The sequence below is a fragment of the Vanellus vanellus genome (genome assembly GCF_965231255.1).
Source record: "Vanellus vanellus genome assembly, chromosome: 2".
In the NCBI taxonomy this organism is placed as follows: Eukaryota; Metazoa; Chordata; class Aves; order Charadriiformes; family Charadriidae; genus Vanellus; species Vanellus vanellus.
In genome coordinates, this window is record NC_138906.1 from 66,224,425 (window position 1) to 66,239,521 (window position 15,097).

Consider the following 15,097-nt stretch of genomic DNA (forward strand, 5'->3'; position numbering starts at 1 on the left):
ATTTTGCTGTAACACCTACAGTGCTACTTGTGGATCAGGTCCCTGCTGTCAGGTGCTGCTTTGGCTTCAGGTAGTGGGCCAGTGGTGTCTGTCTGTATGACTTCCCATGGGAAGGAGAAACTTTTGCTTTTAAGACTTCTGCTACAAAAAGGAATCTTGCCAGCTTTTACCATGGGGGGAAAGTGGGATCATGGTATAAACCAAGCTGACAAAGTGACGACAACTTTGAAAGATTGCATTACGTATGGCCTGCTAGTGGAATCTTGCTCAGCTATTGAGAGCAAAAGTGTTACGCAATTCCTCCTCCTTTTTATACGTGCCAGAGAGCAAGGATAAAATGCACTGCTCTTTTGTACAAACAGTAAAGGTAAAGTAGGATTTTGTATGCCCAAGTGAGAAGATTGTTTTGGGTGTTCCATAAAGTCCTGGAAGTTTACTTGTCAAGGAGAAACTCATACCAAGAGATACTGCTGTAAAACTAGTTTGTTTCTTGTTCTTTCTACTGATGAAATTCTGTAATTTATGGGCTGTCCTTCAGGACAGCTGCCATGCTGCTACACTGGACTATGTCATGGCCCTGGTGGTGTGTGCAGTATCTCTCATGCTTTCCATGTTGCCTGGAGTCTGTAGCTTACCAAAGAGCTGCTGAAGTCGACCCAGCGCGGTGAGGCCTGGAGTAACTTTAGTGGTTTCCACCCTTGCGGTGAGTGGAAGCGCCTCTGTGAGATGAGGCGGTGCAGTGTTAGGCCTGCGGGTGTTGGGGCAGAGGATGGGCGAGCGACCCTGCCCCAGACGGGGCGCAGTGCCTGGGACAGCATCTGGCGGGTGTAGGAGGAAACGGTGTGGTTGGGGTGACGGTCATCTGGGTGCACCAACAGCAGGCACTTTCTTTTCAGAGACCTCCTAGGAAAGGAGATAAGAAATCTTTTGTGTTTTGTCTAGTTTGGGCTTCTTTGGCACAGTCGGCGTTTGCTGGTTTGAGTAGGCCTGGGACTAGAGCAGTGGGATTATTGCAACAGGATTGAGTTGTACTGATTGCCTAGTTTTCTCTATGGCTAGTTAGTCTCTGCCCTGGCATGAATGTTCACTTCTCTTGTCTTCATCACCCTGAACATGCATTATTTGTTTTGTAGAGATACTAATAAAATGTAAGCCCCCCCCCCCCCCCCCCCCGTTTATTTGCACATTTGACTAGTACAGGAAAACAGAGTTCTTCTTGTTTTTACATTATTAAATAAACACTGGAAAAAGTCTTTGTATTTTTGTAGTCTGACATATGAAGTCTGTGTTCCCTGAATACTGCAAATGTCACGGTGGTTCACTTTGTCACATAACATCGTAGTTGTGGGGTGAAAATGCACAATAATGAGGGTGGCCCCCTCATCCCAAGGACTTCAAAGTTGTTCTTTCCTGCGAGCCTGTTCTAGTATCCTAAAGCTCTTCATCTTTCTGTCATAATCTACTTTATATTCCTCCCCTCCTAGCTCCTGCTTTGGCAAAGACAGGAATCACCTCTGTGAGGCAGAAAGTAAACAGAACGTGGAACAGCACGCTCTCCCTGCAGGGCTTGCATCTTGCAGTGCTCCTAGCTCAAGCTGTCTTGAGGAGTCTTAAACTGGACTAATGTAGCTTCGGAAGGCCCTAGTATCAATGCAAAGTAGAGTAAGCAGCTTGGAGAGGTGTTTGTTTCCATGATCCTGATCAAAATGAGTGTTCTGGCTTTACTTTTAAGTCATTGGGGACCTGACAGTGGTCCTTGACACTGGTATCCCCTTCAGTCGTGTTGTTGTGGTGGTGTAGTAGTGTGCTGTAGGCCATGTCCTGTTTGCTCTGCCTGTTGGTCTCCATGGCAGTTGTTTCATTTCCTGTAGATGTAATTTAGCTTAGAGGGTTGTGTTGACTCTGAGACTTAGTTTGGGGATTGGTGTTTGGGGATATGTACTTCACATGAGTATGTTCTGTTGTGTAACCTTTGTCGTTGGGTGGAGGGTTGTTAAAAAAAAATAAAAAAAATTTACAGGTGTTGTGCATTGTTTGAAGTCCCTATAAGAATTTTTAAATTTCCAGATTACCTCTCTTGTGTGTTGTGAGTTTTATTTTACTTTTTTTTTTTCCCCCCAGTTTTTAAGGGGTAGAGGATCTGCAGCAATACTTCCAGTCTCATTTCCAGTTAAGGCTGTGGTGATGGCAGACTGTTATGATCAGACAGCAGGTGGCCATGCTTATGTGTGTTTGTAGTGGGTGGATGTTTACACTGCAGGCAATGCTTTTGTGAGACACCCATTACTGAATGGCCAATAATCTCATCAGCAGGGAGAAACTAACCTTGCATCGACCTATGCTGGATTTACCATCGTAATAGCTTCTAGCTTATTGTGCTGCTAGCTCAGCCCCTCTTAAATGCATTACTATATTTTTACATAAAAGTACATTTGTAATTAGAGATGTTTTTTATAAGCCTGATGTAAGCAGTTTTAACTGCTCTGTAATTCTAAGTAAGTCTTTCCCATGTTTTTCCTCATTCCCTGAATGAGAGACAAGTATAACAGTAGTGAATTCCAGTAGTTCAAGGGAACTTGGCCACAGTTAGCAACACAGGCTGAATGAGCTTTGGTATCACAGGCATGGGGCAGAGGCTGGGCCAAACTTTTGTTCTTCTCCCCTGCATTTTTTCCTAGTGAATTGAAAGCCTTATCCAGAGAGCACTCTGCCTGTGATTACATGCATCAGTTGTGTTCTTTATTTCTTTCCTCATCGTGTCTTCCAAATTTTTTATGATAATGGCTCTCATGTGGCCCACCACAAATCCATCAATGGTAGAAAGAAGTGGGGGACTAAGGTGCATGCAACTTCTGTTCTTCCAGTAGCTACTGGTGGTGTCTTTGGCAGTGGTGTGGAGGCTCAAGGCATTGTCGTACTTTTCCTGCCTAATGGCGTACAGCTAAGGAAATACTGGCTCATTTTAATTGGTGTGGGCTGCTTGGCTGTTCTGCACGCAAAGATTTCCAAGGAAGCGAGTCAAGCACTTTCCAGTCTCTCTCCTGGGCCTTACTAGTGGACTTGTAACAAAAAAATATCTCTGTGGTGAAATGGCTATAGTGGAAATGCAGTATTGTTTGAGAGTGTGATGCTGAACCTAGTTGGTTTTTACTAACATAGAGCTCTGCTATGAAAGTAGCCCAAACATAAGAAACTATATTTTACCAGGGTGCTCTAGAACAGGAGCTATCAAGAAGAGGGCAGTGATTGCCATGCCTGTGAGGGTAAGGTCTCCAGCAGCATGATGTGCTCAGAGAAAGGCCTTAGTAACTGTGATGTGAGAGAATCTGAAAAGCTTGTGTGCCTCATGGTCCAGTCTAAAGGAGTTGGGGAGCATAGCAGTGTGTTTTCACCAAATCCCTTCCTCAGCATCTCTGTCTTCAAGGCATAAAATCTGGCAGAACAGAGCACAGAGAAGCAGCTCACAGTGATATGCATGCAGCCTTCCTATTGTAAATCTAATGTACTTTGAGGGCCGCATATGAAAAGCTTCCACTGTTTTACCCCAAATGCATTTACTAAGTGTGTCTGGTGAGGGTTGCTGAGCTTTCAGGTCTGGAAGGAAGAGGAGCTTGGAGCATCACTGGTCTTCACTGAAGGGTCTTATTCCAGATAGACCTTACAGTGGGCTTCCAGTATCTGAAGGGGGCCTACAAGAAAGCTGGAGGGGAACTTTTTACAAGGGCATGTAGGACAGGGGGTAATGGCTTCAACCTGGAAGAGGGTGTATCTAGATTAGATACTAGGAAGAATTTTTTCTCTATGAGGATGGTGAGACATTGGAAGAGGTTGCCCAGGGAAGTTGTGGATGCCCCATCCCTGGAAGTGTTCAAGGCCAGGCTGGATGGAGCTTTGAGCAACCTGGTCTAGTGGGAGGTGTCCCTGCCCATGGCAGGGGGATTGGAACTAGATGATCTTTCAGGTCCCTTCCAACCTAAACCATTCTATAATTTTCCTGTGGCAGAACCTTGTGCGATCACATAAGAGTAAGATCTTCATTCAAGGTGGGCCTCTTGTTCACCTTTCTGTGTTATGTGCGGGAAGGGCTGAGTAGTCCCCCCCAAGCATCGTCTGTGAGCAAGCAGAAATAAAATTGGGAGGAGAGGGGAGGGCAGGAGAGGACAAATTACATATGTTTGGTTCCTACATCTCTTTGGCTTCCTTACTTCCCCCAGCCTTGATCGAAATTAGACACAAATTGATGATTTGATTGGTGTATTCTGCAGATCTGGTCTTTCCACTCAGATGTCTAGAGGTAGACAAGGTAGACAAAGCACAATATTTTTTTTTTTTCCCCTCCCTATAGGAAGTTGCTATATTAACCTCGCAAGCTAATAGCTGTGGGTATTTATTTTTTTATAGGGCAAGTGCTATTGTTTTTATGACTTCACTTTCAAAATGAAAAATTGATAGAGGTAAGTTTTGCACAGAAGTCCTTGTGAAATCTACAGAGTGTGTATATGGAGAGGACACATCACTAGTATTAACGTGGCATAACTCTGGTCTCTGTGTACTGCCTTGACTGCTCAATGAATCTGCTACTCCTTTCAAAATAATAGGCTTTCTGCTGGCTTTGGAAACGAAGACTTAATCTTCTGGTTTCAGAATTTCCAGGATCGGTCCACAGGGATGTTGTAGTAAGGTTCTTAGATACTCCTGCAAGGGGATTGTGACTCTGAGCTGTGGTTTGTGCATCTGGATTTGGCTGGCGACTTTCTCGTCCTCAGCCTTTCATATCTGTTACTGTTTTTTTTCAGGTGCTTAGATAGGAGCAAAGAATGAAAGTAATTGAGTACAATACTTGTCATTTTTGAGATGTTTTATATTTTTTCTTTTCCTTTTTTTTTTTTTAGGTTTGGAAGGCGTTTTGAATCCCCTCTTTTGTGGCAAAGCATTATCATGATCATTACTATGTTACTGATGCTGAAACTGTGCACTGAAGTACGTGTGTCCAACGAGCTAAACATAAAACGTCGCTCTTTTGCAGGTTAGTGGCAGGAACTGGCTTTTGCAGAATAAATCTTTTTGAAAGCATGGTTCACTGTATTTTGGACAAAAGTTCTGTCTGAATTGCAGTTCAGTCTCCTTTCTTGATAATTCAGTGTAGCACTTCCTGAGCTTCTTTTTTGAAACTGCTTTTTTCCAGATAAATATTTAAAGTTGTAATTTTATTTCAGATGGGTCTTGGTTCAGTCTAGAAATCAGAGTTCTCCTTAGTATTTCACACCACGCCCTGAGTGTAGAGCTGGCTGTCATACTGTTGTGCTAGCCTGTTTTCTTTTTTTTTTTTTTTTTTTTTTTTTAAGATCTTTGCCAGAATAAGAAGTTATTTTCTTCAGCTGTACTTTCTACCAGGTTCTTAGGTGTGATCATACACTATTATCTGAAATTGCATTTTGCAATTGCAAACATTTGCTTTTGTACATCATGTATTTTCTACTTACTGAACTATTAGCTGTCAAAATAAAAGATGCTGTCGTATCACAGTTGTGAAACTGTCTTTTTGTACACCATTTCTTTGGGCTTTAGTGTGGGATTAATTGGGATTTATGGGAATTGCCACATTTTTAAATTTTGGTTATTTGTTAATTTTTAGGCATTGATAGTTTCAGTTGTGCCAGAGTATTATTCTTTATTTAATGAAATGTTCAAGCCCTGTGGAAAATCCCTGCTTTTTTCCCCAGATAAGAAATGTGAGAGGGGATAGTTTTTGTGTTTCTCTGTGTTGACTTTGACTTTACAACATTTTATGTTACAGCTTATTATCAACAAGAACAAAATTAATGCTGTCGGCTTTTTGTCAGTTGTTTTGCCAATATGGATGTTTAATTTATTCTCTCCATCTGTTCTCTTCCCTCACCCCCTAATAATTGAGGGTCTGATTCAGTTCCAGATATCCACAGGCGTCATTAGAAGGCAACATCTACTGGCTGTGCAGTAGGGTAATTTATAAGGAAGCTACTTCCATTTCCACTTACTGTGGACTGTAGCATAAAACTATTCAGTAAGTGAATTCATGTAGAATAGGAGCAGTCCAGCTCCCAAAGAGAAGCTGCTGTGTTCACAAGGGTGGTTAGTCTGGCAGGTTGAATGACTTAAAAACTAATTTCAGCCAGATTTAGCAGCAGTTAAAATCCAGGAAGTGCTTGGGAGGGGCATGTATGCTTTCTCCCTCTTTTGCTCTGTGTGCTAGCATTTTGTGAACTGGCAGAAAGGCTTCTCTGTTTGCCCTTTCTGAGGGGAAATTATCCTCGTGCACATTTGTGCACACGCTCTTGCAGGCTCCTTTGATAACCTTTGCAGAAAAAGAGAGGCTATTCAGTTTAGCATATAGCCCTCTTTGAACAACTCTCCCTGGAAGATGTATGGTCTCCTAAAGGATAATCACCCTTAACAGGTGATGGAAACTCCTCAAGGTTGCATTGTGTCATTTGATCCTTTTTCCTGAAACTCAACTTGTCACGTGTTTAATTAGCTAGAGAGAATGACTTTGCCTACTTAATTATTTGTTTTCATCAGTAGGCTTGCATCCTCCCACAAACTTTAAAAACCGGTAAAATCTTTTTCTTACCTGTGATTGATTGATTTTTAGTAAGGCCAACCCTAATGCAGTGCCTCAGAATACACATACATATAAATGCATACAAAGCTCCTTTCAAGTGCAGAAAGATAGGTTTGTATTTCATGCACAATTGGAGTAGGAGTGAGATCTGTGTTTCTAATCCTACTCCTAATCTTATCTCTTTAAGTTTTATCATGATCTCGGCAAGCTGATAAATCTGTGTACTTACTTTCTTTATGCATAGCTTACTGGGGCAGTGAGAAGCTAGTTTTGAAGTCAGTGTTTTTGATTAACCTTGCAGAATCCTGAGGGGAAGGCGCACAATTTCTGTATGATAATATAATTTATTATTTCTCACATGGCTGGTCTTCAATTTAAACATTTTTCTTCTTTAATTTCTATCTTCCCTCTGAATGTTTCTGCATAATAATCCAAAATATTTAGAAAGTGAATAGGATGGAATATTTCAGTGGAAGGGAGTTTGCTGTTTTCTTGTATTACTATTAAATGCAGTATTTCCTCCACCCGTCACATTAGTGTATGTTTACCAGTGTGTTTTGAATTGCGTGGGAGTTGCCTTTTTTCTCTCTTGTTTTTATTATTCTCACAGATAAGGTCCCTTAAGTAGAAACTAGTTCAGAAGTTTTCTACTTAAAGTTTCTTGAAGCATTAAGGAGCGGTCTCTCCTAATCCTGACAAATTTATGTATTCTCTAGCCTGTTTTATGGTGTTACTGCGTTAACATACATATCAATAGCAATTCAGAACATAGACGTAAAGCCATTCGGTCAAAATGCTTGTACTTTCATTTATTGGGTAACTATCATAGCATGAAAAATAGTCTTCCTGGACTCTTGTTAGTAATGTTTGATTATTTCTTGTAGGCTCTGTATGGAGAACTTATTAGGAAAACTCTTGTAATTTTTATTTTTTTTCCTCAGTTATGGGATTTCCCCCTCTCCCTTTTAGCCTTGCAAAGTGAAAGTAAGTTGAAACTGGTGGTGCCCGTCTTGTGCTGCTGCTGCCTTCTCTGACTTTTTGTTCTGGATACATAAACTTTATCTTTCAATTACATGTACTGATTGAAGGCAGACTAAGTCCTCTTTATATATCCAGCTGTTTTATTATTTTTTAAACTTGGACTGTATAGTCTGTTTTTGACTGCTCTGAATTGGGGAAGAAAAAAAACACCCAACCAACCAACCAAAAGAAGAAAAAAAAAAACCAAAAAAAACCCCCAACTTTATTTTAAAACCTCTGATTATAGGACAGTTCTCTCTCCTGCATGTGAATGCTTTGAAAGCTTCGCGAAGGAGTCTTCAGATGAAATCAGCAGGCAGGAACAATACCTCCTCGTCTTTTATCCTTTATTTAGCACCACTTTAATTGCATCTTGACTGCTTTATTTGCAGATCTCCTGGTACCATTGTTGTGGTAACAATGGCTCCCCTTATTCATTGCCCACTTTTAAATTGGACTGTGAAACTGTATGTATGCTTTGTTGTTAGCTCAGTATAGAAAGGTTCAAGGTTCAGTGGTAGTTTCTTTTGTTATAGTTGTTTTTGTTCAAAGCTCTGTAGTATTTCTGGGGCATGATGGTGCTACCATGCTAGAGAGCTAAATATTCAAAAGCAAACTGTGCACGTGCTGTGTCTTGACTCAAAAATCGGGGCCTTTTCAGGAAGCTGAAGCAAGGTGCTCACAGGCATGAACAGCTAAAAACATCTGGTCACTCTTGAAAACGTTGGCAGGTCAGACCAGACTCTTCAGAGAGCATCTCTCAAAGAATATGAAGAACTCTATTTTTCTTTCCCCAAATAAGCCTTCTACCTCTCTACAACAAAGATTCCATTTCAGTTATGCCCAAGATATTGTGACAGATTTTTGTGACAGATTTTGAGCACCCTGCATGTGTGAACTATACTGAAAACCAGGAGACAGCATTTGTTAGAAATGGACCTTCAGGTGCTTTTTCTTATAGTACAGCCCAGGCTCCTTAAGTAGAGCATGGGCTCTTGTGTAGCTACATGAAGATGATTTCCTCTGGTCATTCATCCAGTTTTGTCTTTCTTCCGACTGCTGTTTGTCTTAACCTGTTTTATAACTTGTATCTTATTATAGCACTCTGATCCCTTGTAGATCTCTGCTTTTGGCACTGGAAAGCACTCTTGCGTAATACGTGGTTTTCAACTGGCAGAGGAAGGCTAGAGAGAAAAAAATTAGCATGCAGAATGGTTGCAGATGGGGGTCTACTCTGTCTTTCTTGATACAACGACTGGCTTAAGCTCAGGCTTTTTGAAACTATTTTAGAGCAACGTTTTCCACAGGAGGCAAGGCAACTGTATTGTCTTAGGTGATTATACATATATATCTACACAATCAGTGTTGCTGGGGCAGCAACTTGTTTCCTCTGATCATGAAAAGTACATGAAGTAAGAGCTAAGCTGTCTGTTTCACTGTTTTTAAGTCTTCATTTTCTCCCCCTAGGTACATTGCTGTTGTGTTGTGTGCACTGAGACTGTTCTGGGACTTCTTACTGTTCAACTCTGTATTAACATCATGGGGTGGGAGCCTTACAGAAAGCATGGAGACTAAAATTTCTGGCATGTTTGGTTTTGGCTACTATTTTTTTTTTTTTTATAAGCAAAATGTACTAACTGACTAAACTGTAACTAAAAGACCCACTGTTGCATTTAATCATACAAGTCTCTTTGTCTTTCCTTCCTTTTTTTTTTTTTCCTGAACTTTTTTTTATGTAGCTGCAGATAGTAAGGATGAAGAAATCAAAGCACCTCCCAAGAGATCCTATCTGGGTATGTACTGTACAAACCCATTCTGCATGAAGTTGTCCTCTCAACTGCATATTTCATGCTTTGCTACTTTTTGTAACCATTTTTAGAAATGATTGCATCATCATTTCTATAGAGAGTGTTTGTATTACCTTTTCTTGACGTACTAAAACCTGGTGCATGATTTTTTTTTTTAATTTTCCCCTTCCCACTTTTAACTTTCATAGAGGAAAAGATGCTTTCAGCTCTCTTTCAGAAACCAGTTTTTTGAAGACAGTTGAATTCACTGCATTGTGTGTCTCAATGATATCTGCTTTTTTCCTTCCCCAAGCTAGACAAGGAAAATATTGCATGACAGAGGGATCCATCTCTTCAGACTCATATTTTTCCTATTCCAGTTCTGACTCTGGAGAAAACTATGAAAAATACAGGAGTATCTTTCAGCATTGTTCAGCATGCTAGATAAGAATTTTCCCACAACACTTGACGTTCAAGCAAAATGCTTGCATCTTTGAAATTTTCTGGCTTGTTCCTCACTTTCATTAAAGCAGCCTCAAAATTGTTATTTGGGAATCAGTAACACTTAAGGTGAGAGCTTCCAATCTTCATTTTCAGAGTTGGAATCTATGTTCTTTAATTTGCCTAAGGAAGAGGAAATGCTAGGTGCAAACCAGCTTTGTAGTATTTTCTAACTACTGGTTTGTAAGGACAGTTTTTGTCAAGTCATGGTAATTTTGTTTTAAGTTAGATGGGGTATTGCATTAGGGAAGTTATACTGACTAGAGACACAGAAGTTCCCCAAAGTATACTTTTAGAGTGATTTTAGTTGAACTGATTCAGAATTTCACATTGATACTAGTTATGCTGTGTTGCAATTCTCAAGTTAGTTAGGGGTCAACTGAAAAAAATTAATGGTGCAAAAGGAGAGTCTACTTCTATATTTGTCAACACACAGAGTTAATTAAACTGGAGTTAGCTCTGAGAAACACTACCAAAGAGTAATATTAATCTGAGTGCTTTCTTGAAGCCATAAGACCATTCCTGCTAAGGTTAAATAGACTTTTAATGATTCATCTTCTGCATCTCCCCTTTCAGATTTAGGGGCAAAATGCGCGCTTTGGGTAATTTACCTTTCTTGGTCTGGTACCAGTATTTTGCAAAGCACCTTTTCCTTTTGTGTTTTCAAAACATTTTTCCTGGACATGGTATCAAACTATGTTTGTCTTGCATTCTAGTCTGTAGTGATTCTCACTGGCTTGCGACACTAACCAATGGAATGTAAACTTTAAGCAGTCCTGTCTTCCTTGTGCCTATATTCCTGTTGTCTTTTACTAGTATTCAGCAATGCTTTATTTACAGCGTCGGAGCTAGAAACAGCTGTCTGTTATTGTTGAGTGGATTATTTAAAAATGCTTCAAGTGGTTAAAATTAAACAGAAGTAATGTGACCTCTTACCTCATTTCAGGGTTTTTTTTTTTTTGATTAAAAAGTAATTTGCTTGGTAGTTTGATAGCTTAAAAAGTTGAGGTTTGTAGAAAAAAGCACTGTACCTCTTCATCCAACTGATTTAGGTCTGAAACATTTGGTCGATAAATGTTATTTGAAGTTTGTCTTGGAATTGTTTAGCAAAGTGGGATGAATTAAATGATCACTAAGGGGTGGGCAAGTGTATTTAAATGTGATAATTCTTGCTGGTGTAAAAAAATTAGAAATGTTTTGGGGTGTTTGTGTATAGTGTACAAGCAGAAGAGCGTTCTGGTGGTTTAAAGGGTGGGATGCATGTCACAGCATAAGTCATACTTCAATTCACAGAAGGATTAACTGAGCTATGTCCTGCAGTGCTGTGTTTTGCTACAGCTCTGGGGGGAAGTTCACTTAGAGGTTAGGTGAAGGGAGTATTTACCATACTTTCATGTGGCAGTGTATTCTCACAATGTCTTTTAATGAGTTTTGATTAAACTTTTGTTGAAGAAGAATCGGCTTTTTCATTTCCCGTTTATTTCAGTGACGTAAAAAATGTTCTTCAGTATGTTTTCAGGCTTCAGAAACCATTATATTACTTTCTTTTTTTCTGGTTACGTAGTAAATGCTCCTGTGTATTGTGTTTGTAATTGAAGATTGACTATCTATGAACGCTGTTCTGTTGTAGAACTGTTAATCTGAAAATGTACTGATCTACCAATCAGTAGATTTTCAGGTGAACTTGTTAGGTAAACACCAAGGCATTTGTTTGATGCCTCTCTTTGAATAGGAACTGAGCTCCTGCTGTGCTCCCTGGGATTGCTTTTAGGTATGTTTCATTGTCAGTAATCCAACAAACCTCTTAATGCCACTGTTTTTCCACACCTTATCTGAAAAAGCCTTTATCTGGTACATAACTCTGAAAACAAATTTACTAGCGGTTGGTGCTGAGGGGAGTTGAGGGGGTGGGGGAAGGTTGCTGTGTTTTCACTGACCTAAGTAAAATAAATACAACTTACAGCATGGTGGGCCCCAGAGTGTAGCGTTTCCTGATCTCATACAGAAATAAAATTATTCCCCTCTTTTTCTAGGCAAAGGAATGATTAAAAAGGATCAAGTAGCTCCAGTTATGAATGGGAATAATACTTTTATTCCCTTTGTTTTCTGATGCAAGTATCTAATTCTACCTAGTGCCTGCTAGTATTTGATGGCTACCACTGAGGCTGAGCAAAGCTGCAGTTGAGTAATGTTTGTGTTGTTTTGTTTTGTTTTTTTTTTTTTTTCTTGATGAGATGTTTTAGAACAAATGTGGATGAACTTCTTAATCTGTTACACTAAAATACAAGTCTGAGCCCTGCGTGTGTTGGAGTTTGTGGGGGTAAGAAGTAACAAAACACTAAACAAGGCATTGCTCCAAAGAGGCTGTATCTTTTGAAGTTGTTTAGAGTGGTGTCCTTGGTGTGGCAGGCAAGTCTCAAAGCGAACGTGACTTGTTCAATTTTTTCCAAGTAGATGTTTAAACATTTTGAAGGACACTTCTGGTGGATCACAAGGGTTTTCCCTCCTTCGCTGAAGCTGGTTTTAAAACTTCCCATATTACTGAACCCTGAACCTTGCTTTTAGCTCAAACAAAACGTTATCCAAGTAACATTAAGTTTTAAAACAGTAGATTCACTGAATACCCGTTGCAAAAATACTTAAAACTACTTTTGTTTTAGGGGAAAAAATTTAAAATGTTTGTGTAGTTAACATCACAGAGTTAGTATCTGCGTAGTAATGAAGATAAAATAATAATGTGAATTAAGCAGATGCAGTCATCTGTTACATGGTTTCCACTTGCAGTGAGACAGCCTAGTAAATAAGTCACACTTTCACCTCTTCTTTTGTCTGCATTCTTGACTTAACTCAGGTCATCAGTTGGCTTGTGATAAATTAAATGTTGGCATACTCTAGAATAGCACTAATACATTGCATGTGCCATGAAGGATTTAAACTTTATTTAATCAGCCCTCTAGCTCCCTCTGTTTAGAGTATTTGGTCTATTTGGGTTCAGCAGGGGCATCTGGCTTGCCAACGTGCAAGCATGCGCTGTGGTTTTCTGCAGGTGCTCTGTAAATGACGTGCACAATGTGCTTCTCTGTCCTGAGCAGAGCTGGACAGAGTAGAGACACCGTTTCCTTGGCCAGTTGTGGGCAGCACTGTTGAATTCATTGAAGTATGTGACTTTTACACCATGCCCTCTAGTAGTTGAATTTCCTGTACAGCTGCTCTGCAGTTAAATACATAACAAAAGCACAATTGTTGCTGGGATGCAGCTGCCACCACCTCTGTGCATAATTGCACATGGATGTGAAGAGGTTTATATCCCTTCTCTCCAGGATTGTACATATCCTTGTTAGACTAATTTCAAAGTGCTTTTATTGATCTTTTGGGGAGGGTGTCCAGGAGAGGGAGTTATAACAGTGTCCCTGTGTGAAACTAGGATGCCAAAAAGGATTTTTTTTTTTTAAATTGTTTATTAATATAATTCTAGTTGTTGAGGAATTCAGGTCTACTTTGCCTGAGGAAATAGCACCTGCTGCATCCGCACTTTGGTTGTAGTTCTGTGTATGGTGGGAACAGTTATTTAGAATCATAGAATTAAAGGTCATCTAGTCACATCTCCCTGCAATGAGCAGGGACATCTTCAACTAGATCAGGTTGCTAAGAGCCCCGTCCAACCTGACCTTGAATGTTTCCAAGGCTGGTGCATCTACCACCTCTCTGGGCAACCTGTGCCGGTATTTTATCACCCTTGTTGTAAAAAAAAAAAAAAATATTCTTCCTTGTATCTAGTCTGATCTATCCTCTTTTAGTTTAAAACCATTACCCCTTGTCCTATCACAGCACATCCCACTAAAAAGTCTGTCCCCATCTTTCTTATAAGCCCCCTTTAAGTACTGGAAGGTCGCAATAAGGTCTCCCCAGAGCCTTCTCCAGGCTGAATAACCCTAACTCTCTCAGTCTGTCCTCACAGGAGAGGTGCTCCAGCCCTCTGATCATTTTCGTGGCCCTCCTCTGGACCCGCTCCAACAGGTCCACGTCTTTCCCGTGCTGAGAGCTCCAGAGCTGGATGCAGTACTGCAGGTGGGGTCTCACCAGAGCGGAGTAGAGGGACAGAATCACCTCCCTTGACCACACTTCTGCCTGCTGGCCACGCTTCTTTTGTCTTTCTCTGCATCAATATTTAGACCTTTTCAGGAGACAACAAAATAAGAAATGGAGATTCTAAGGATGAAGTGGCAATTTTCAATGTCATAAGTAAATACTTAAGTTGAAAACTGTAGAATCTTAGGGGTTTTTTTAATACATAATTTTGGTTTCTTCTTAGTTGATGGTGCAGATGAAACAAACAGAAGTTTGGAAAATAATTTGTCTATCCAGGTACGGGTCTGTGCTGGAGGTATAAGTTACTATTCGGGCGCTTCAGAATAATTCAGTCCAAATAGCACACTATTAATTTTTTTTTTAAAGGAACTTACAAATCCTTTGCATACTGAACAGATTTTTTTTTTTTTTTTAACTGCAGAAGCAGACAGAGAGAGGGAATAGTTTAAAAAAAGGTTGTTCTTTTATTTTCATGGGGAATTTATGTTTCCTGAACCAATACTAAAATACTTTTCTTTCAGAAAACTTGAGAAAAGTGGGTTTGGGTCAGTCTGTTTTCTGGGGCCGATGTTATGTTTCTCAGTAGATACTCTCTTTCAAGCTTCAAAGTTCCATTTAGTGTAAATCTTTCTTCAGCTCCTTAGGCTAACGGGCCTTGAATGAAAAGTTGTACTGTGGCTTTTTCTATCCTGTTAAAAAGAATTGGAAGTTAATCAGCAGGAGTGCATACCTTTTTGCAGGCATATCTAGTATTCTTTGGAAGCTATAAAAAGAAAGAGTAAGTTTATCTACTTAAATTCTATATTCCAGAGAGACATTTTCGTTTTAGAGAAGACAGCTAGGAAGAGAGGAACCCAGATAATAGTTTATGATTTTTGAGGTCTCTGTGCAACTGACACCCCACCCCCTGCCACCTCTGGTAGTCTGCTGTTTCCCTAACATGAGAGACCCAGAAACACACACAGGCACCCCCACGCAGTGAGGTGGTGGGATGAGACCAGTGTACTTGCTGCATGCCTTTGTGCTTGTTACAGGGCGGAACATACTGCTCTACGTGAAAGCAGATTCCTGGCCACATGTGCAATATTGGCTTTTCTCT

General features: G+C 40.2%; 1 protein-coding gene across 3 annotated transcripts in view; it reads left to right on the forward strand.

Moving 5' to 3' along the window:
• The window catches only part of SLC66A2 (solute carrier family 66 member 2), a 70,687-nt gene that overhangs the window by 5,448 nt on the left and 50,142 nt on the right, over nucleotides 1-15,097 (forward strand). Inside the window, exons 2-4 of one of the 3 annotated variants that reach the window (XM_082479565.1) lie at nucleotides 4,893-5,026; nucleotides 9,361-9,414; nucleotides 11,642-11,680. In XM_082479565.1, the coding sequence (XP_082335691.1) occupies nucleotides 4,893-5,026; nucleotides 9,361-9,414; nucleotides 11,642-11,680 (227 nt within the window). Of the gene's footprint in view, nucleotides 1-4,892; nucleotides 5,027-9,360; nucleotides 9,424-11,641; nucleotides 11,681-15,097 lie in introns of all 3 variants that reach the window. The other 2 variants (XM_082479566.1, XM_082479567.1) reach the window with 2 other exon arrangements.